At 40.8% G+C, this 24,704-nt stretch overlaps 1 protein-coding gene across 2 annotated transcripts in view; it reads right to left on the minus strand.

The window, feature by feature from the left end:
* Positions 1-24,704, minus strand: part of ADGRD1 (adhesion G protein-coupled receptor D1) — a 1,079,490-nt gene that overhangs the window by 564,689 nt on the left and 490,097 nt on the right. For both annotated transcript variants that reach the window (XM_073557041.1, XM_073557040.1), the window contains one exon: positions 17,216-17,339. In XM_073557041.1, the coding sequence (XP_073413142.1) occupies positions 17,216-17,339 (124 nt within the window). The remainder of the gene's footprint in view (positions 1-17,215; positions 17,340-24,704) is intronic.

Consider the following 24,704-nt stretch of genomic DNA (forward strand, 5'->3'; position numbering starts at 1 on the left):
ATCCGACCATGCTCGGGTGCTAATCGAATGTCTTCGGCGTGCTGGAAAAAGATGTTTGAGTCACAAAACTTGTGATTCAGCAGCGATCTCGCTAGCGAGATCTCTATGTGTGACAGAGGCTTTAGACTTCTCCTCCACTTACTATGCCTCCTTAATGCATGAGGCCTATTCACTAGTTCTCACACAACACTATCTAGTGCTAGCCTAGTAAATGCCAGAGGCATCAAGGATGCCGGGCAACACTGCCTTGTTCTGGCTGCAATGGAGGACTGGACTAGATGCCAGACTAAGATAGTCTGAATCTTTTTGCTCACCTATTGCCATTACTAATGATGGAATAGCGTACAGGGGCATAGCTCTGCCTATAGCAATCATCCTTTAGGTATGCAAGTTCTCTAAAGGCTCTTCTCACGGGCTGATACAAGCTGAATAGGCACTGAGCAATGGTTAATAAGATCGTTCTAGACCAATGCAATTGGGTATCATGTCCCATTAACAGGGATCAATATGCTGAAAACAACAACCTGGGCAAACCATCTAGTCAATGTTTTGAGCAATTTACTTGCTCTTTGACAGATTGGTGGCATGTGTGCACAGACCGAAGATCAGAAAAGAGAATATTTATAAATACTCATTCAGCAGATTATCGGCACTGTTACTTTGCAGTAAAATTCTGTTTGTATAATAATGTTGGATGAAAACAGAATGAGGAAATACCCTGAAGTGAGAAAGTAGATAGTAATAGCACATATAAATAACTTAGGGTTCTTAGTTGACACTGTTTTGATAAAAAAAAAAAAGCTTAAAAGTCATCTCACCGCGACAAGGTGTACCCAATCGTGACGGTCCCTATTTACATGTATCTGCTCATGTTGTTTTTATCCTAGGTTTTGTTAAATGGCCACAGTGTGAACGTTCTCCTACTCATTGCACACATACCAATACATGCTCTGACAAATGTCTTTGGTTTTAATAGAATCATAGAATGGTAGATTTGGAAGGGACCTCCAGGGTCATTATGTCCAACTCCCTGCTCAATGCAGTGCAAGATTCACTAAACCATCTCAGACAGATGTCTGTTCAGCCTCTGTCTGAAGACTTCCATTAAAGTAGAACTCACCACCTCTCATGGCAGTCTCTTCCACTCACTGATCACCTTCAATTTTGTATAATGTTGGATAATATCAACTGAGCACTATATGGTAAACCATAAAGAGTGACAAAGGGTAACAATTAATGATATTGTTCAAAGCACCGAACCTATAGCTGGATGTGCCCATGTCAGTTATAGTGTGTAAGCTTACAGCTATTTTAGCACTGCCAATATTCATCAATCAAGGGAACACTGCACCAGTATAGCTCTGCATCTAGTGGCACTATACTGTAAATTGGAGGTTTAGAGCTTGGTAGATGTGGCATTCAGCCTGAATGTCATTGATTTCAACGCAACTGCTCAGTGAGAAAGCCAAATTGCATTGAGATAAATCCCCCACTGTGGTCCTTAAATTGTAACGTCACTCTTAATAACTTTTGCATTATGCATACCCTTTATCTTTTTGAAAATACAGGCAACTCACGGTGGGAAGACTTGACGATATCACTAGGAAATTTTATGTTCATGGCACGTATCCATAATAAACAATGGAGCTTTTCTTGATCTCCATTCTACTGTTGTCAAGTCCCATTCATCACTGATGTCCCACAGGGTAGTCATCAATATAATATTATGCCAAGACCGGAGTTTTCCTTAAGCATATTATTACCATGTATGTGACAATGAATACAGTTATAGCAGGACCTATTCTTAAGTGCATAGAAAAATTTTCGAACAGAGAAGATTAAAGACAATTGCTATTTCTATTATACTCCCTCCAAAGCAATGAGGACTATTTCAATAGTCTTCCCACCACTTCATTGTGAATTTCCTTTGTCATAAACAGTCACCTTTCTGATATTATTTCAATATTTTTCATGACTTTTTTAATAAACACCACCTACGGCTCCAATCTTTAAAATGCTTTCATGTAGATTTAATGTGGTCATTTTTAGCCCATTGCTATGATTGGGAATAATTACAATTACTTTCACAGACTATTGTTATGTAATAGAAGAGGCAACATGCAATGCAATACTGATGTGACTATAAAATTACTACTTATAGATCTTCGCCATACAGCCAGAGAATACTAATGTACTGATGGATGGAATGGTGCACTTCTGCATTTATCTTCTCAATTTCTTTTAATTCAAAATCTCATCATCCAAAATCAGTCATTCTACCTGAAGTGTTTTTTAGCAGGTGCAGTCTTTAGTAATGGGTGTAATACTTGACCCCATGATGGTGTCTTTCCCATTCAGAACCTTGCGGCTCACTGGAGTTTATTTCTTGTTCTCCTAGAACTATTTTCTGGGGGTGTGTTTGGATTATCATGCTATATCTTGGTTTTAGATGTTTTTAATGTTGTTGTTTGTTCTGGGTTTTTTGTAATAAAATATTTTGTATACATTACATTATATCAGGAGGGCACGTCAATTTTGTTTGGTCTTTTTTCTCCTTGTTTTGCGCTCCTGGAACTATCTTCTGACATCTCACTCAGATTGTCCCTATATTGATGGGAGACTACTTCTCTCACCCTCTGAGCCTCACTCACAACGATGTGGAGAGACTCCTTCCTCCACACTTTTAGGAATCAGGTTGAACAACTTATACTGGGACTTCTCTCTGCTTGCTGGACTTCTTACACAGAAAGCCATAAGCTGCAAAGATTTCAAATCCTGGGAGGACTCCTCACTTCACCTAACTCATTCTAAATACACTATTTTCACTGCCTGTAGCCACTCAAAGCAGTGCACTGATGGTGCTAGCCAGTCTTATGGCTCTAAGAGGAAATCTCACATCAGCACATAGGTCACAAACAGACCCAGCCACAACTCAATAGAAGGCCCAAATTATGAGACAGCTTTGGCCTGACCTCATAGCTAGGGGTGCCTGTCACTTAAAGGCATATGTCCATACTTTTGCTCCAGTACGCTCTTTTATAGTAGATTCTCCTCCTCATTTAGATTGGTGCAATGTTTTACACAGGCCACATGTTCCCTGGGGTCACACCATTATAAAGGATAAAATCACCATTGCAGCACTCCTGAGACACACTCAAACCAAGAAAGTGATAGTAGAGTATCAGACTTTCTGGACAGTTGAATGCTGGGTTAAACCACCTTCACACGCTCAGTATTTGTTTAGCATTTTACATCAGTATTTGGTGAACATGTTACAGTTATACTTCTCAGATTGTTCCACTTCTGATTTTGGCTTACATATACTGATGTAAGATACTGAACAAATACTGAACGTGTAAACATGGCCTTAAATGGAGTCTGTCAAGGCAAAATGACTGTTCAAATGAATCACAAGTGCTCTGTGTACTCTTGGTGAGGCTGAGCAGTGAAGTGCACTTGTACATTATCTCCATCCTCCGCTTCTTTGATGGACAACTCTGGCCTTACTGGAATCAGAGAAAGGCAAAGATTGATTGAAAACAAGTAGGTGGAAAGGTGCACTTAACTGACCCATCAGTAAGGGTCACATGGGCCGAGGACTGCTATAGAGAACTCACACACCAGTGTTAGTACCTTCATCATACATCATCCTTGGTGGCTTCTTTCTTCTGCATACTTTAGCGCAGTACACAAACCCTGACCTAGCCGCCCAGAAGTCGTCATTAGCACTTCCAGAAATATCCTACAAATTGCCTCTGTCCTGTCCTCGCCCTGCTGCCACATAATCCACAGAAACCCACAGCAGTTCCTGTCTGGACTCCTGACTCCATACCTACTGAAACTGAGGTCTTATTTCTGGCTGTTCCACTTCCTAGGGCAGCAAGGTTTAACTGTCCAGATCTAGGATCCAATAACAAACTTCTATAATCCAATTACTTTCTTGCTACCTGTGGTGTTGCTTCTTGACCCACACACACATTGCTACCTAATTCCTCCACTACACCTCTCCCTGAGAACTCAATATTGACACCTGAACTAAAGTTCTCCTGGCTGCAGAGCCTCGTATAACTAGAAAGTCTTCCTTCGCCCTGTGTCTGATGTGTAGCTTTATATCACACTAACTCCATCACACTTAAAGGGATTACAATGAAAAAGCAATATTTTATCAGAGATCAATATCACAGTATGTGTATAAGGCATACAAGACAAGATATTTGATGTAACTTACTAAATCTACAAACATGTTTCAATATCACATAGTTGCACTACAATCTTCAAGGTGCAGGTGATGTTCCACTTTACTACAATAAAGAACCTCATACACATTAGACTTAAGTTGACTGAATCTATCGATATCAACAGGTTTGGTGGTGGTCTAATGTGTATGGGGGCGCCAGTCAACTGATGATTGGGAGAGATTTCAATCAAGCATGTCAAATTACGGACTGCCAATCGCATTGTTCTCCCTGATATAAACTGCTAGCCAACGTGGCAGTTGGGCCACTTTCTCATCTGAAACAATCAGCTGAGATGGCTGTTGGCCGAACGATCAGCAAAAGCATCATTCGGTCAACAACCATCTAGTGTGGGTGGCCACCTTAAGGGTGCGCTGAGAGATTATGCTTGGTTTAACTGTCATTTTGAGCTAATAAACTCCCATTAACACATTTTATTGTACAGTATATACAGTGATGAACGTGACAGTTTTCTTGGTTAATCATTACCATATATAAGTACAGATAGAAAAGGAGGATCAAAATAGAGAATGGTCTGTACTGAATAATTTACCTTTTGTGCTTTCAGAAATGAGCAGTGGATGACATTTAGAAAAGTAAGTAAAACTAGATAAATGATTGTAGTTTGATAACCTGAAATGAGACAGTAGAGCACTTCCGAAAAATGACAAAAGTCAGTGTCACATAAAGGTGATATTTCTAATGACTAAGTGGGAATTATCAGAGATAACTGTTCATTTACAATACGACATGATGGGAGAGCCACAAAAGCTTGAAATGTCATATGGAACAGTTAAAATTAGAGGTGTTGACTTGAAATTACTTTATGTTCTTCTTTCTTTCCATGACCTCCATGGAACTGCCATGTACTTGATAGAAATAAGATATTATTAGTTTCCAATTTGACTAACGTTTCTTTGCTCGTCATCCAGCACACATTTAAGATGATAATATCAAGAAATGTAATTCCAAATGAGCTGCTAGTCAACAAGGGCATCGCCTCATGGGAGAAGGCAACTGTACAAGACAAATACCTAAGAAGGAGAAAAGTGATTTCTTGTTCAGAGGGAAATTCTCATGGGTGAGCACACAATTAGTTCATGGAAGGTTCCTAGATACCTCGGCAATATCTCGAATATCTATTAATACATTTTGTTTCTGCAAATATTTCAAAGTGGAACATCTGGGATGTTCACAGGGGAAATATTTGCACATCTGTAATGTCTGTTACACTGGAAATATCCCACATGGGAGATCAGGACCAAAATGGAAAAATCCTTCTGTGTCCACATGCCATCTTATGTCAATGCCCAGGCAATGACCAATGGGCCTATATTTTAGTTCTCATTCTAGTATTACTGATTATAATACTTTCATGGTTATTATATAAATTTATGTAGTAATGCACATCTAAGACTTATCATGAGTATACCTTCAACACTTTACAAACAGGTCTCTCACTCTTTTTGCGCTGTGCCAAAAGAAGGAGGCTACGTTCCCACAATGAGTTTTTGGGGCATCCAGCAAAGTACATGGGATTCATAGAAATCTCATGCCCACTTTGCTTCTTTTTAACACAGCGTAAACTGAACTCATGTCAATTTCTCTTACGTTTACACTGAGTTCTCTCCAATAGACTTGCATTAGATGCAGAAAATCTGCACATGCATTTTTCAGAGCAAATACGTGGCAGAAGCGCATCAAAAACATATGTAATATGCACCTAAGTATATCATTAAAGTTTTGACAAAACCAAATACCAAGAAGTATCAAAAACAAAGCAGCTTTATTTGATGCATCACTATGATGAAGCAACATTAATTATGGATATTCACAAAAAACTACTCAGAACTAAGTGAATAAGCCAAAAAGAAACAAAAAATGGTAAAATATATATCAAATTGTTGTTCTCTGGTTTTCCCTATTTTATATGTTTTTAATACCATGATTCAACAAAACTTGATATATATTTCATCATTTTTTGTTTCTTTTTAGTTTATTCACTTAGTTCTATTTATTTGAAGCATGACACACCAACAAGAAAAAAAAACCAAGTATCAAAAACATGATACAAACATATGTTACAAAAGCACACAAAAGACAAAATGCAAGTAACCTAATTTAAATAATAGGTGCAGAAATGGTGCAGAAATTTTGCAACCCCAAAAACTCTACTCTTTTGTGACAGTTCAAGATGTCATCCAAGTGTGGCCCTACATTTTTCATGGACCTATCGACTTGCATTGCCAAATTTTATCCGAACCTTGGATCAAAATTTGACATGTCTCCATGATTTTTCAAAAAATATCGGACACGTGAATGGCCCCATGGACTATCCATAAAAAACATGGATAGCACTCAACATGAAAATCGGATGTCTCAATAAGGCCTTTTTATTGAGTCTGAAGTTTTTTTGCTATTTGATCCTGGTAAATGTATTGACTTTAGAAAAAAAATAAAACATGTTGGTTTTATTTTGGTCAAATCTTACAATACAAAAGTTAATCACAAATTACTTCAAAGCTACTTTCACATGTTGAGTATTAAGTGTGTTTTTTACCTCAACATTTGTAAGCCAAAACCAGGAGAGGGTGATAAATCCAGAAGTGGTGACGTGTTTCTATTAGACTTTTCCTCTGATTGTTCCTCTCCTGGGTTTGGCCTACAAATACTGAGGTAAAAAACTCACCAAATACTCAAAGTGTGGACATGGCCGTAGGCATTGGTGGGCTTGCTCATATAGTTTATTGTGTGACTAAGAGCTAAACTTTTGCATACATACCTAGAAATCACAAAATGACATTTATTCATATTTATTTTTAACAATGATGCCCATTAATCGAACACTTCTGCTTTTGCTATGAGGAGCAGTTCATAAGAGAGACAGCCCTGTTGACATTGGCAGAAGCAAGTTAATTTTATGGAGATCAGAAACTTGACAGTCCTGAACAAACTTCCCCATATAACTCATCATTAGACATGCAGGTGAATACATAGGGTAATAACTTCTTGATTCCCATGATTAAATTGAAGCCTGCCAACTATAGGAATGGCTGCCAGAACTTCTTCAAATGTATTCCCAGTGCTACATCTGCCATGGAGTAAAAACTGGTTTGAATTAGCAATACTACTACATTATCTCATCAATAAAGGAAAAGCCACAGAAAAGACCATTTTGGATTACATAAAGACGTGTAATTGTTTTCTTCTACTTTTCACTTTATCAGAAGGAAAAAAGCCAAATGTGTTTTAGCCTAGAAATGTTCTACAGAGATGTCGTCACATATTTCTACCATTATTGTTTCCAGTTTTATATAACTGCACAAATGATTAGACATGCAAGAGACATGCTTAATGAAATGGAATAAATCAAAGAAATTACGCTTCAATGATTGCAAAAAAAAAAAAGAAAAAGATAACGTAATCATTTTGGAACAAATGCGATTACAGGTTTGGATATTTGGAGATGATTTTTAGACTTTTATTTGCATCATTTGTTTTGTGCTGCACATAACGCCAGTCCTATTTGGCTATAAAATATTCTAGTTCTAATAGTTGGTAAGGTAATGCTAATTAGAAAACTTTACTAATGGCTTCTTGGAATGGTGCACTGTATATTGGATTTATATGGGGGGAATTTGTCAATTTAATTGTTTCTAGCTTTATAAGAACACTTTGGAGCTTATACTAAAAAAATAGATCAGTTGTGCCAGATATTAGGAAATAAATCAACAACATGGGCAAATGTTTAATACACGCCGCATGGAAATTGCATTTTCTAACTCCCTATTGTTTTTCCAGGTCAACCATCAGCTTATTTTTTCCCATCAGGATAAGTCTTTATAGCTACCTTATATTTAGATTGTAATTTGGTTTGTGAGAGTAAAATGATTATATGCCTTTTCCCACAGTGTGCAGATATTTTAAACTATCTATTTTTATTCCTGTTGTTTAACCTCCTGCCCTAGAAGTAAAACTGTATTTTGACACAAATGAGACCTCCAGCAACAAATGTCTACTGAAGGCAATCACTGTGACCTTTCTGAGAAAAAGATCCTACCCATGTACAACATACATAATACGAGATGATCAGAAGACCTGAGCCAGATCCTGCTGTTCTGTAGACCCTGCCAGTAAAGAATTATGGAGGAGTTCTGTTTGATGACAAGACAACCTTATTTCACAGAGAACACTCTGACATTATACCTTGAACATATCTCAACAGAACACATTTGTAATACTGGAGGAATGCCAAGGAAAATGACTGGCATCTCCATAGAAACATGTCTATCTTTGTGTGTAGGGTCAGGAAAATATATTTAATACAGTGACCTTTTTTTCCAAAAATTGACAGTAGGTAGATGTGAGGGCCCAGCCACTTGAAATTTTACCCAACACAAAGAAAAGTTCATTTCTCATTAAACTCCTGAGAAAGATCTTGAAAATGAAAGGCAGAAAAGCTTTGGAAAAGATCATATGTCAAGATAAAGGGAAGATAGGGAAAATGAATTGGAGACAAGAAACTCAAAGCAACATTGATTTTGTTCTCTACTATTCTATTTCAAAAAATGTTGACAGAAAAGTTCTTCATAAGGACTTTGATAGATCATAATGATAGCATTTTGGTTTATTTTCTGCTTTATTAGAACCCAGTCCACACAAGATCCATTTGCTTCCTACTGTTTTCTAAGTTGTTTGTTCATAAGTTTCCCGTTATCAATTTTGCTTGTGTGTTTGAACTTGCATTTCTGTCTGACACCTACCCTGACCTCTGTCTGTCTTCTGCAGCTGAATGTCTACTGCATATGATAAACCCAACTCTGGATGATGATTTCTGCCTATTGTTTTTGTGCCTACTACTGTTTTATGAACTTCTCATGTTTCCACCTTCTTCTAACCTACCTATACCCGATATTGCAAGTGCCCTGGGTAGGTCAAGCAGAACTCCCAAGCAGCACGTTCTCTGCCTTGGGGTTATATTTAACAAAGAACTTTCCTTTATTCCCTATATCCAATCACTCAATTGATCATGTTACCTGCATCTTACAAATATCTCCAGAATATGACCTTTTCTCCCCTTTGAAATTGAAAAACTCTTACTGTCAATCCTATTCATTCTCGACTGGACTACTGAAACTCTCTGCTGATCCTGAATGTGGCAGCCCCGGATCATATTTCTGTCCAGCCACTACACTGATATCTACCTTGTGCCATTCATTGCACTTTTTGCCTATTCATTACAGAATACAATACAAACTTACCTCTCTCACCCACAAAGCTCTACACAGTTTTGTATCTATATCTCCTCTCATCGCTGTCTATCACCCTATCCATGTTCTCTGTTCTGAAATGGAACAAAGACTAACATACTCCATAATCCGAACCTTGCACTTTCATCTCCAAGACTCCTTTCGTCCTACACCAGTTCATTGGCATACAGTACCTGTTAGCGTCCTAGTTTGGTGAGACAAGACTCCAGGAGTGGACCCTCTGGACCGTGGCACCGAGGGGTCCCCGGGCGAGCAACCAGGTGAAGCTGACCCCTGTACAGGGATTGTTAGGAGCAGGCCCAGAGGTTCGAATACCACGGCAGCCGGGACCAAGAGGGGCGGCTCAGGATGGACAGGAGTAGGACTATGTGCGAGGTACCAAGAGCACCAGGACAGAGTAGGACTCAGGTGGTGAGACCAGAATAGTACAGCAGAAGACAGACACGGACAGCAGGACGGAGCAAAGGCACAGGACCGGAGTGAGATGGCAGGAGGTAGACACAGACAGCAGGACAGAGCAAGGGCACAGGATCGGAGTAGGATGGCAGGAGGTAGACATGGACAGCAGGACGGAGCAGGGGCACAGGACCGGAGTAGGACGGCAGGAAACAGGCACGGGCAGCAGGATGGAGCAGGGACTGCAGGGAAGCAAGCACAGGAGAGAGAGATGAGCACAGAACACAGGGGAAGGGCCTAATGTGTAGTTTAAACATGAGGATCAGGCACCTCCATTACAGGAGGGCGGCCTGAAATACCCCAGGACAGCCTCCCACTGGTCCGGCAGTGCTTCCGGGTCAAGGCACCGCCGGAGCACAAGGAGGTGGAGGGAGACGCGGCCATGGCCTACGGCGCAAGCGCAAAGCATGCAGTGACGTCGTCGGCCACGGACCAGTCAGAGGAAGACGCTGCAGCTGACGGGAGGTGAGAGGCTGTGTTGCGGGAGCGAGCAGGTGAGCAGACAGGGGCCGTGACAATATCCCAGACAATCTGACTAATACTGAGCCCCCACATTTTTAAGCGTGATTTAAAACCACATCACTAATCTAACACTTCTCTGTTCCACCTTTCTAAATTTTCTACTCATCTTTCACCTCTTCCTCCTTGCACCCACTAACACTTGGTTACTGCACGTAGACAGATACTTGCTGATAACCGCTTCATACCTTATCTGAAATGCCCTATCTATAATAATGATGGCTGGACCATACATGACAAGCACATTTTACTTTTTATGTCCTCTGGTGCCCTTACAGATTGTAAGATTGTGAGCAGAATCCTGACACCTCTTGAAACTATTGAACTGTGTGTTACTTTGTTTGTACATGTTCCCGATTTATTATAGAGTGCCGCGGAATATGGTGGCAATACATAATTAAAATTATTACTATCACCACTAGAGTTGAGCGATACCGTCCGATACTTCAAAGTATCGTATCGGATGGTATCGGCCGATCTTTAAAAAAAGTATCGGTATCGCCGATTCCGATACCGGAAGTCCCATTCAAGTCTATGGGACTTCCGGTATCGGAATAAGAAAAACCCTTTCCTGCCCTTGTACAGCCTCTCTGGGGTCTGTACGGGCCTTTCGGGGGGCTGTGCCGGCCTGCCAGGGGGTCTGTGCAGGCTCCGGTGGTCTGTGCCGGCCTGCCGGTGGTCTGTGCAGGCTCCGGGGGGCTGTGCCGGCCTGCCGGGGGGCTGTGCCGGCCTGCCGGGGGGGCTGTGCTGGCCTGCCGGGGGGCTGTGCAGGCTCCAGGGGGCTGTGCCGGCCTGCCGGGGGGCTGTGCCGGCCTGCCGGGGGGCTGTGCCGGCCTGCCGGTGGTCTGTGCAGGCTCCGGGGGTCTGTGCAGGCATCGTCCGATGGGACTACAAGTCCCATCGGGCGATGCCTGCTACCATGACAGTGATTGACACATTAGCCAATGATGGGACAGTAGTAGTCCCATCATCCGGCTAATGTGTTAAATGTAAAAAAAAAAAAAAAAAAAAAAATTACATGCTACATACATACAACATGCATACTACATACATGCTACATACATACTACATACTACATACATGCTACATTCATACTACATAAATACTACATGCAACATACATACTACATATATACTACATGCATGCTACATACATACTGCATGCTACATACATACCACATATATACTACATACATACTACATGCATGCTACATGCATGCTACATGCTACATACATAACACATATATACTACATGCATGCTACATACATACTACATGCTACATACTACATATATACTACATGCATGCTACATACTACATGCTACATACATACTACATATATACTACATGCATGCTACATACATACTGCATGCTACATGCATGCTACATACATACTACATACATACTACATATATACTACATACATACTACATACATACTACATGCATGCTACATGCATGCTACATACATACCACATATATACTACATGCATGCTACATACATACTACATGCTACATACATACTACATGCTACATACATACTACATATATACTACATGCATGCTACATACATACTACATGCTACATACATACTACATGCTACATACATACTACATATATACTACATGCATGCTACATACATACTACATGCTACATACATACTACATATATACTACATGCATGCTACATACATACTACATGCTACATACATACTACATATATACTACATGCATGCTACATACTACATGCTACATACATACTACATATATACTACATGCATGCTACATACATACTACATGCATGCTACATACATACTACATGCTACATACATACCACATATATACTACATACATACAATACATTCATACAATACATACATAGACATACAGTACATATAACATAGAGTAACATACTTACCAATACTTGTCACATTGTTCCCCGAAGCCATTGTCTTTTCCGGGATAAATATTAACATAACAAACCACAAAAATACTCACCCACGATCCGAAGCAGTCCACGAGTGTGTCCCACGACGATCTTGGGTAGAGAACTGCAGCATCAGATGATGCTGCCGTTCTCTACGGGCTGCAGGAATCCAATGACGGAAGGTAGGTATCCTTCCGCACTGTATTCCTCCGCCACTTAAAAAAAAAAAAGTCCCTAGTCTCACTTTATGCCATTGCTGTGTGGGAAATTCCCACACAGCAATGGCATAAAGTGAGACTAGGGACTTTTTTTTTTTAAGTGGCGGAGGAATACAGTGCGGAAGGATACCTACCTTCCGTCATTGGATTCCTGCAGCCCGTAGAGAACGGCAGCATCATCTGATGCTGCAGTTCTCTACCCAAGATCGTCGTGGGACACACTCGTGGACTGCTTCGGATCGTGGGTGAGTATTTTTGTGGTTTGTTATGTTAATATTTATCCCGGAAAAGACAATGGCTTCGGGGAACAATGTGACAAGTATTGGTAAGTATGTTACTCTATGTTATATGTACTGTATGTCTATGTATGTATTGTATGAATGTATTGTATGTATGTAGTATATATGTGGTATGTATGTAGCATGTAGTATGTATGTAGCATGCATGTAGCATGCATGTAGTATGTATGTAGCATGCATGTAGTATGTATGTAGCATGCATGTAGTATGTATGTAGTATGTATGTAGTATGTATGTAGCATGCAGTATGTATGTAGCATGTATGTAGTATGTATGTAGTATATATGTAGTATGTATGTAGCATGTAGTATGTATGTAGCATGCATGTAGTATATATGTAGTATGTATGTAGCATGCATGTAGTATGTATGTAGTATGTATGTAGTATGTATGTAGCATGCAGTATGTATGTAGCATGTATGTAGTATGTATGTAGTATATATGTAGTATGTATGTAGCATGCATGTAGTATGTATGTAGTATGTATGTAGCATGCAGTATGTATGTAGCATGTATGTAGTATGTATGTAGTATATATGTAGTATGTATGTAGCATGCATGTAGTATGTATGTAGTATGTATGTAGCATGCAGTATGTATGTAGCATGTATGTAGTATGTATGTAGTATATATGTAGTATGTATGTAGCATGCATGTAGTATGTATGTAGCATGCATGTAGTATGTATGTAGTATTTTTTTTTTTTTTTTTTTAACATTTAACACATTAGCTGGATGATGGGACTACTACTGTCCCATCATTGGCTAATGTGTCAATCACTGTCATGGTAGCAGGCATCGCCCGATGGGACTTGTAGTCCCATCGGACGATGCTTGCACAGACCCCCGGACATCAGCACAGCCCCCCGGCAGGCCGGCACAGCCCCCCGGCAGGCCGGTACAGACCCCCACAGGGTGCACAGACCACCGGCAGGCCGGCACAGTCCCCCGGCAGGCCGGTACAGACCCCGGGCAGTCCACACAGCCCCCCGGCAGGCCGGCACAGCCCCCCGGCAGGCCGGCAGAGACCCCCGGAAGGCCCGAAATGACGGCGCATCATGATGCGCACACACCGCGCATCATGATGACGTCAGGCCGTCAATCAACTGAACTTCCGATTCCGATGCCGAATTCCGATATTGAAAAAATATCGGAAGTCGGTATCGGAATTCCGATACAGCAAGTATCGGCCGATACCCGATACTTGCGGTATCGGAATGCTCAACACTAATCACCACACCTTCGGGTCATCTGCTTACTTTACATCAGGGCTGTGACCTGGAGATTGCCTGCGGCATAATTCGCAGGGGGTACTAATAGGGTAAAAACCAAATATCTCTTTACACTCCTGGGTTTAGGCCAAAGCCAAATATGTGGCAACTAAGTGGGTCCAAATTATTCACTGTGCGCCCTTTCACACCAATTGTTGTGAGTTATTTATGATATACATGAACACATTTTTATTATTTTACCTTGCCCTTTATGGATTACTTTATGTTAATAGTGAATTTTCTTGGTTGATAATTTATATATAAACATCATTGAGGGATCAGAAAGGGCTGTTCATTGCTAACATCATAAATAGAAGAGCAGCTTTCTTGTTTTGGCCCAAGTAAAGTGCACTTTTCCTCTTAGCTGTAAACTTTGTACTGTGACTAATTTAGAGAGTAAATGACTTTGATACAAAAGTCACCAAATATGTTATGTATTAAACAAATTAAAAACGGAAGAAAAGGATATTTATATGAGGAAGAAATTATTAAAGTTATCTTTACGGCTTCACATAGATACAAGTGAATACAGCCTCCCCCAAGTACAATGGCCTATTGCCAATAGTCTCTAGATAACATATGAACAAAGACTTTGTCTAACATCACTAGTAAACTCCAGCCATTATTTCATGAGAGAAGATCAAAGGGAATCTGTCACCCACAAAATGTTTTTTAAAAGGGTTGTCTAGTTTTAAATTACAAGTCTGCAATCACTCTATGTGACTGCAGACTTGTGAATCCTCACATCGCACATTGCGCACTTTGAGGATTCTCTAGGGTCGGTGCCAGGAATGGCAGTCATGTGACCGCAAGTATAAGATATGCATAATCCCAGCCACATTACGACTAGACTGTTTCCAGACTCGTTTTATATACACTTGTATTGAGCGAGGCCTCGCCCATCTAGTCAGAATGTGGCCGGGAGTATGTGTCACAGGGCAGTAAGATGAAAACAGATGATGTGGAACCAGGGACCCTGAACTGCACCTCAGGCTAAGGGGGTGCCCTGTCTTTCCTTAACTTGGGGGTACACTTAATGGTAGTAAGGCCCAAGTCCCCGACCTGTCCCTGTCTCCTGTTTAGCCCTAAGCTAAGAGGCACCAACCCCCTCCCCAGGAGGTGAGACAGGGAAAAAGCGTACTGCACAAAACCCAAAGGAAAGATACGACAGACAGGGTAAAACAAAACAAAACTTAGCTTGCTCTGCAGCAATGCTCCTGGACCGCAGAGTTAGCCACTTGACAACAGCAAACAACTGAAGCGCCTCAGAACTCTGTCAGCTCCTGAACTCCAGCTTGGTTGGTCTCCCAAGAGCAAGTGTTTAACCAACAATGATCTACAGCACCTGATGACCTTTTATAGGAAGGAGGGGGAGTAGTCACCACCTTCATAGATAATTAATCACCATGCAGTAACCATGCAGTAACACCAGCAGCCACCAGGGGGAAACCCATCAGCAGACCAACTACAGCTGTAGTAACATCAGTGGCCACTGGGGGCAAAAACTCATATTAACCCCCGATGGCCGAAAAGAAAAAAAGGTTAAAATGTGAGGAAATCCAGATCTGACACAGATCCAAGAAATGGATCGTGACAGTATGTATATCATATACTTGCAGTCAAGTGACCACCATTCCTGGCTCCGACAACGGAGAATCCTCACAGCACGCAGTGTGCAGTGTGAGGATTCACAAGCTACTGGGGTTTTTGTACAATCAGACTTCTTGTCCATTTAGAAAGAGTTTTCAGCAAGGCAGGATTACAATTGTCTTTATTTATTTATTATTTATTAATGTCTAGAATTACAACATCTTTATAGGCTGCTGATAACACAGGATCCACCAATCATAATAAGCGATGTCACAACTGACCTTTTTCCCCACCAATCACAATCACTTTTGTACATGTTCATTAGATGCTTCAATACAAAAATAGGGTCAGGGTCTGATCATTATGGCTAATGTACAGAAAAGGCACAGTGGCCAGAGTGAAAACTGTAATATTTCTATTATTTATTTATAAACAGGCTGTGATATGGTGAAAAGAAAATAACATTGCCAAAAGCTTCTCAAGTATACATGTCACAAAAACCTGATTTGACCAATAAGTCATTTTCTGATGATAGCTAGAAAGAAAGACAAATAGGAAGAGTCTATTGTAAAATGCAGCAGTGTAGCATGTTTTTTTTTTCTTTCATTACTTGCTTTTTTAGCACATCTATAATTTTTAGATTTTATGCTTTTTTGGCATTGTGTTTGCTTAGAAACAGTCAAAGAGTGTACGTATGAATAGATCTGATTTACCTCCAAATTGTTTGCCATAAATACATTTCATAGCACTTTCCTGTGAATTTTAATCTATGAACCTAAATAGAGTTTTTTTCAGACCAGATTTTTGTCCTAGTAAGTCTTATATTGAGCACTACAGAATAATAAACAGCGTAACCATGTATGCCATTCTTAAAGAAGCTAAACAGGAGTACTGGAAAAGAAACCTAACTCATATAAAACTGCAACATTAAAGAAGTTGTCCAATGTTCTCAATCAGGAGCACATAGCTCCCCTGCTTCATGGCTTCCTGCTTGCAGGGGAATGGTGCGCTCCTGCTAGATTGACAGTTCAGGCCAGCAACATTGTAGTGCCACTAACACAAATTGTGCACTATTCAGAATCAGAGGCGGGCTGTGCCAAACTGAATTACTGGATCTGAGCGGCTTCAGAGCATCACTTAAGAATGTAAAGAGCTTCTAAGCGCTGCACATAAAGCATAGCTAAATGACTGCAGTAGTGCTCAGTAAATTAGGCAACAAGCAGCAAACAATAAAATTAATAATCCCTCGGTTTTTAGGAATGAAGATCTTTTTTAACAAGTAAATTGCAAGCGATTTTCAATTTTAATCACTCAAAATGTTGAGACTTGCCCATTTTAGGGGAAGCAAATACTCATTCCCCATTAACACCCGAGGCGTCTTTAAAATTGATGAAAACAATAAGCCATTCTAAAATAATCGAAAATGTGTTCTTACCGAGACAGGCACAACCTGCATTAAAATGGCAAAGTTAGTGAGATGATTGCAGCGACAAACACTGTAATTCACGTTTCCTTCTACACGAATACATCCTTCATTGGACCAAATACCTGAACCGGAGCTGCAAGGGAAAGAGTAAAAGAGTGTTTATTGTAATCTAGTGTATCAGTCATGAAGAAAAGAACATGAAGATTAAGGATGTTAAGTATGGATGAAAAGTTCAGGTTTGTGTGACATCTGTATTACGGATTGTTATTGATATCTGCAGTCTAGATGCGGAAAAACAAATAAAAAATACCAAGTTCTCCTAAATCTTTAAAGGGAATTTGTCAGCAGGATTTATATGGATAGTCTGTTTCTCCGTTGCTGAGAAATCAGGGTTTTAATTCTTAAGCAAATGATGCTGTAGATCTGGTCTCTGTCACTCTAGCTCTATTTCCTGCCCAGCACCGCCTCCTCCTGTTTGACATCCTCTATAATATGTGACTTCAGGCAAAGGAGCCATCAGAAAAGCATTGATAGCTGGCTCTCCACTGTCTAAAGGTACTGTCACACTTAGCGATGTACCAGCGATCCCGACTAGCGATATGACGCGGTCAGGATCGCTGGTACATCGCTAAGTGGTCGCTAGTGAGCTGCCACCCAGGCAGATCTCACCAGCGACATCGCTGGGGACTGGGGTCGCTACTTACCTGTCAGACGAGGCGATCCTGACGTCCTCCCGCCCGCGTCCACGCGTCACTCGTCTCTCCACAGGAAGCCCAGCAGGAAGCTGACGACGAGAAATGGTCCAGGACGTTCTCACGCGATCAGCGATTACCAGCGGGGGAGCGGTCGGAGTTAAGTATCAGACATAGCGATATCGCTAGCAATATCGCTTAGTGTGACAGGCCCTTAACTGTGAAAAGCCAGGTGTGAGTCAGCATGACATCGGCAGTGGCATCCTTTGGACAGAGAAGACCAGAATAATAGTAACTGCTTTGTTGATGTGAGTTCAAAGGAAGCAGGCGAGTCAGCGCCAGAGATGGAATGGATCGTGATAGGGCAGAACAGGCAAGTTGTTAGCAATTACCTGCTGGTAAGTTTGTAGCCTCATGGCTAAAAAACAGTCCAGAATAATCCCTTTAACTAAGCAATATAATAAACTGTAATACCGTACATTTGCAGAACCCAATAGCAATACAAAACATGGCTGTTTTGGGGATGAAAGCAGTCATCACGAAAGCACCAATGTTGAAATAGAGGATGTTGGCAACTCAGGAGTAAAAACAATCAGTAACACGGTTAACTCTGGTCTCCTCCATTGCAGCAGAACTTCAGATGTCAAAGGAGCCCATTGTAGATGATGTGGGCTCATCTCCTGTGTCATACATTTATGGCTATTGGTGTTAACTATAAATTAATAATGCCATGAATTTATGACAAGTAATGCCAAGGGATTGTCTGTTTTAGATAAAAGGGGGAGTTCCTTATTTGGGACATTCATCAAATAGATGAAGAAAACCCAGCCTGCCCATGAATTACATACTGGTTCACAACTAGAGGCTCAGGGTATTGGGTAATGTCATCATAGTATCACTAAAACTTCATATTAGAAGTAAAACTTTGTCACTGCCAGCTAACAGCAGAGCTAATGCTACATGACTTCTTGGTCATATCTAATAGACAGACAATATTGTCCATTTAATATACAGAATACCCAATACCAGTTACAGTTAAAATTAACTTGTAAGCTATAAAATAGTTGATTTCACTGGAAACAATGTAATTTCTATTTTTTCGGTGGTAGCACTGCAGGGAACGTGAACATTTGCTCTCAGGTTTCCTTGCAAATTACAAATGATCGCTATGAAGTTTCAGCAGGGATTCCTATGATTACTTCTATTCTTCCTTACTCCTATTAACCCCAACATGCTTGTATGGTTGTAGTTCTTTGTCATTTTTGTTATTTCTACATATGCATTATAATATGTCATTTAAAAAACTGTGACTGCATTTAAGCAAGTCTTTGTAGAACGGCTTCTTCTGCACAACTGTTACCATTTTTTGCTATTCTATACTTACTATGCAAAAATGGACCTGATCCTCGAATAATGACTCATAGAATCATAGAATGTTAGTTGGAAAGGACCTCCAGGGTCATCATAAATTCAATATTATGTATAGCCTCTAACTAGATACAAAGGGCTCAGCAAAAACGAGTGCACACTCTTTGAAAAGTAAGATTTTAATCAATAGGTCACTGAATACAAGAACAATTTCCAAAATTTTGACAAGACTGAGTTTCAAAGAACATTTTTTAACCCATATCATGAAAGTAAGGTTAATGATGTAACTTGAATTTCTTTGCTGATGACACAAAGCTAGGAGGGATAGCTAATACTAGAGAAGAGAGAGAGAGGATTCAAAAAGATTTAAATAAACTGGAGAAGTGGGCAGTAACTAACAGAATGGTTTTTAACAGGGAGAAATGCAAAGTACTACATCTGGGCAATAAAAATGAAAAAAGCATATATAGAATGGGAGGAATAGGGCTAAGTGACAGCACATGTGAAAAAGACTTGGGTATACTAATAGATCACAGACTGAATATGAGTCAACAGTGTGATACAGCAGCAAAAAAGGCAAATGCAGTTCTAGGATGTATTAACAGAAGCATACAGTCTAGATCACGTGAAGTCATTATTTCCCTCTACTCCTCTTTGGTCAGACCTCATCTGGAATATTGTGTCCAGTTTTGGGCACCACATTTTAAAAAAGACATCAACAAACTGGAGCAAGTTCAGAAAAGAGCGACCAGAATGGTGACCGGTCTGCAAACCCTGTCTTATGAGGAAAGGTTGCAGGATTTGGGAATGTTTAGTTTGCAAAAGAGAAGACTGAGAGGAGACTTAATTGCTGTCTACAAATATCTAAAGGGCTGTCACATTGTAGAAGGATCAACTTTATTCTCATTTGCACAAGGAAAGACTAGAAGCAATGGGATGAAACTGAATGGGAGGAGACACAGATTAGATATTAGAAAAAACTTTTTGACAGTTAGAGTGATCAATGAGTGGAACAGGCTGCCACGAGAAGTGGTGAGTTCTCCTTCAATGGAAGTCTTCAAACAGAGGCTGGACAGACATCTGACTAGGATGATTTAGCGAATCCTGCTTTGAGCAGGGGGTTGGACCAGATGGCCCAGGAGGTCCCTTCCAACTCTACGATTCTATGATTTCTATGATTTCTATGAAAAAGAACAGGGTGAAAGTGATTCAGAGGCCAAATATGTCGCCTGATTTAAATCCAATTGAACACCTATGTAGAATTGTCATGCCGTTGACTCGCACGGCTTGTAAGCGTCATCCTTCTCCTCCCAGTGTCAGACTATCTCGCTGAGCTGCATCATGCAGTACTTCCAGCACTGGCATATCCTCCTGTTGCTGGTGAGTCTCCACCTGTCTATAGGAAGGAATGGTCAGACTCTGCAGAAATTTAAAACCACTGTGTCCTGCAGAGTTCTGGTTCCCTGGCCCATCCCCTGCCAGTGGTGGATATATTAGGCAGCTCCTCTCTCCACACTTTGCTTGAGCTTAGGTCATAACTGCACTCTGTTTCTAGTTCCCTATCAAGGTGAATTACTGTTTTGTCTCTCCTGTTACTGAACTGGCTTGTTTTCTCATTTTGTCTGATCTCTCCGCTCCTGATCCCAGCTTTGTATTTTGAACCTGGTCTTGGACTGTATGACGACATCTCTGTCTTCACCCTCAGTGTCTCACATTTTTGCCTTGACTCATTGGTCAGCTGCTGCAAATCCAGGGACTGCCCTGGAGTGGTACCTGGTGACTACCCAAATGGCTCAAGTCTATGCTCACCATCATTAGCAAAAAAGAACATTAAAAAGAACCTGTCAATGTGATATTTTAATGTAAAGACATGGTTGTAGTGTTGCTGTAATCCTGATTAAATTGATAAGATTGTTGAAGAAATCCGCTTTGTAGTTGCTCTTTAATCAGCACTTGAAGTCTTCTACTAATTAAAATGGAGGAGGAGGCAAAGGGGCCAGGGGAATCATAGACCAGAGACAGGCATAGGGGCTTGGGAAATCACAGATTGGAGACAGGCGGAGGGGCCTGGGGAATCAAAGACTGGAGGTAGACAAAGGGGCCTGGGCAGTCACAGACTGGAGACAGGTGGAGGGGCCTGAGGACTCAAAGACTGGACTGGAGGCAAGCAGAGTAGCCTGAGGACTCAAAGACTGGAGGCAGGCAGAGGGGTCTGAGGACTCAAAGACTGGAGGCAGGCAAAGGGCCTTGTGAATCACAGACAAGGAGATGAAGGACCAGTATAGAGTCCAGCCCCTTTGTACCCATATCTAATCAGCAGAAAACTTTGAATGGTGATTAACCCCTTCATGACATTTGACATACCTATACATCATGGTTGGATAGGGATTTCCGACCGATGACACCCCTGGCTTTTTAACCCCTTAAATGCCACGATCAAGATCTATCGTAACATTTACGAGGCTAGGAGAGAGATGGGGCTTCTCACCTTTCCGATCAGTGTCCCTGCCACGTCATCATGAGAGCCAGGCCAGTTGGTATTCAAGGCAACCCGAGGTCCGGATCTGCCAGCACTGGCGGCCAGCTTAGACTATGCCAGGAGCAGGGTCTCAAAGGCTTCTATAATACTGATACGTAATGCATTATACCAGCGATCAGAGTAATGATAGTTAAAGAACAGTCACTAAGTAAAAATGTAAAAATTATTTTTTTAAAAATTGCAAATTAAGAAAAAATATTATACTCATAAATACAAAAATTAAAACAGAAATAGTACATGTATTTGGTATCAGGGCATCCAGAACGATTTGATATATAAAACTGTCACACTAGTTAACCACTTCAGTGAGCACCGTAAAAAAAAAGTGGCAAAAGAACTATGATTTATCATCACATTGCGCATCAAATGTTGAATAAAGTGCAAACTAAAAGTCAAATGTGAATACAAATGGTATAGATGAAAACACCATCCTGTGCCGCAAAAATCATTCTGCTATACAGCTTTGTCTGAGGTAGAAATAAAAAGTCTATAGCTCTCACAATACAGTGATGCAAAAACAATTCTTTTGCCATTAAATAGTTTTTATTGTGTGAATGCACCAAAACATTAACCCCTTCACACCCGAGCCTGTTTTTGCCTTCGTGACCGGGCCAATTTTTTAAATTCTGACCAGTGTCACTTTATGAGGTCATAACTCTAGAACGCTTCAACGGATCCTACTGATTCTGACATAGTTTTCTCATGACATATTGTACTTCATGATGGTGGCAAAAAATTTTAGATATGAGCTGCGCTTATTTGTCAAAAAAAATCAAAATTTGGCGAAAATTTAGAAAATTTTGCAATTTTCAAACTTTTAATTTTTATGCCCTTAAATCAGAGAGTGATATCGCACAAAATAGTTAATAAATAACATTTCCCACATGTCTACTTTACATCTGCACAATTTTGGAAACATAATTTTTTTTTTAAGGAAGTTATAAGGGTTAAAAGTTGACCAGCGATTTCTCATTTTTACAACAAAATTTGCAACACCATTTTTTTAGGGACCACCTCACATTTGAAGTGAGTTTGGGGGGTCAATATGACAGAAAATACCCAAAAGTGACACCATTCTGAAAACTGCACCTCTCAATGTACTCAAAACCACATTCAAGAAGTTTATTAACCCTTCAGGTGCTTCACATGAATGAATGGAATATGGTAGGAAAAAATAAACATTTAACTTTTTTTCACAAACATTTTACTTCAAAACCATTTTTTTTTATTTTCACAAGTGTAAAAAGAGAAAATGAACCACAAATTTTTTTGTGCAATTTCTCCCGAATACGCAGATACCCCGTATGTGGGGCTAATCCATTGTTTGAGCACACGGCAGAGCTCAGAACAGAAGGAGCGCCATTTGACTTTTTCAATGCAGAATTGGCAGGAATTGAGATCGGATGCCATGTCGCATTTGGAGAGCCCCTGATGTACCTAAACAGTGGAAACCCCCAACAAGTGACCCCATTTTGGAAACTAGACCCCTTAAAGAACTTATCTAGATGTGCTGTGAACACTTTGAACCCCCAAGTGCTTCACAGAAGTTTATAACGTAGAGCCATGAAAATAAAAAATCATTTTTTTTTTCCACAAAATGACCTTTTAGCCCCCAATTTTTATTTTCACAAGGGTAACAGGAGAAATTGGACCCCAAAAGTTGTTGTCCAATTTGTCCTGAGTACGCTGATACCCCATATGTGGAAGAAAACTACTGTTTGGGCACACGGTGGGGCTTGGAAGGGAAGTAGTGACGTTCTGGAATGCAGACTTTGATGGAATGGTCTGCGGGTGTCATGTGCGTTTGCAGAGCCCCTGATGTACCTAAACAGTGGAAATCCCCCACAAATGACCCCATTTTGGAAACTAGATCCCCCAATGAACTTATCTAGATGTGTGGTGAGCACTTTGAACCCCCAAGTGTTTCAGTAAAGTTTATAATGTAGAGGCGTGAAAATAAAAAAATCATTTTTTTTCCACAAAAATGATCTTTTAGCCCCCAATTTTTATTTTCACAAGGGTAACAGGAGAAATTGGACCCTAAGAGTTGTTGTCCAATTTGTCCTGAGTACGCTGGTACCCCATATGTGGGAGAAAACTACTGTTTGGGCACACGGTGGGGCTCGGAAGGGAAGTAGTGACGTTCTGAAATGCAGACTTTGATGGAATGGTCTGCGGGCGTCATATTGCATTTACAGAGCCCCTGATGTACCTAAAGAGTGGAAACCCCCAATTCTAATTCCAACCCTAACCCCAACACACCACTAACCCTAATCTCAGCCCTAACCATAACCCTAACCACAAACCTAACACCAACACACCCATAACCTTAATCCCAGCCCTAGCCCTAACCCTAGCCCTAACTCTAGCCCTAACCCTAACCCTAACCCTAGCCCTTGCCCTAGCCCTAGCCCTAACCTGTGTACCTGCTTTTTTCTTTTTTTTTTCTTTACTTTTTTTTATTTTTGTGACAAGATCGCTGCGCTGCGATCTGACTCATAGTAACGCCACTTCTCCTCTGATCTCACACTGACAGATGATCAGAGGAGAAGCAGCATTACTATGTGACAAGATCGCTGCCTGGCACACAGTAACGTGACTTCTCCTCTGATCTAACACTGACAGATGATCAGAGGTGAAGCAGCGTTACTGTGTGACAAGATCGCTGCCTGGCACAGCTGTGCCAGGCAGCGATCAGCTGTGCCAGGCAGCGATCTAGTCACACAGTAACGCTGCTTCATCTCTGATTATCTGTCAGTGTTAGATCAGAGGAGAAGCCGCGTTACAATGAGTGAGATCGCCGGGAAACAAGCAGCTTTCCCAGCGATCGCTCCCATTGGCTGCTGTGACGCTGACGTCATCAGGACCTGAACCAATCAGGTCTCGATGACGTCGGGGG

The sequence above is a fragment of the Dendrobates tinctorius genome, unplaced genomic scaffold (genome assembly GCF_039654945.1).
Source record: "Dendrobates tinctorius isolate UK_male_01 unplaced genomic scaffold, ASM3965494v1 ptg000243l, whole genome shotgun sequence".
Lineage (NCBI taxonomy): Eukaryota > Metazoa > Chordata > Amphibia > Anura > Dendrobatidae > Dendrobates > Dendrobates tinctorius.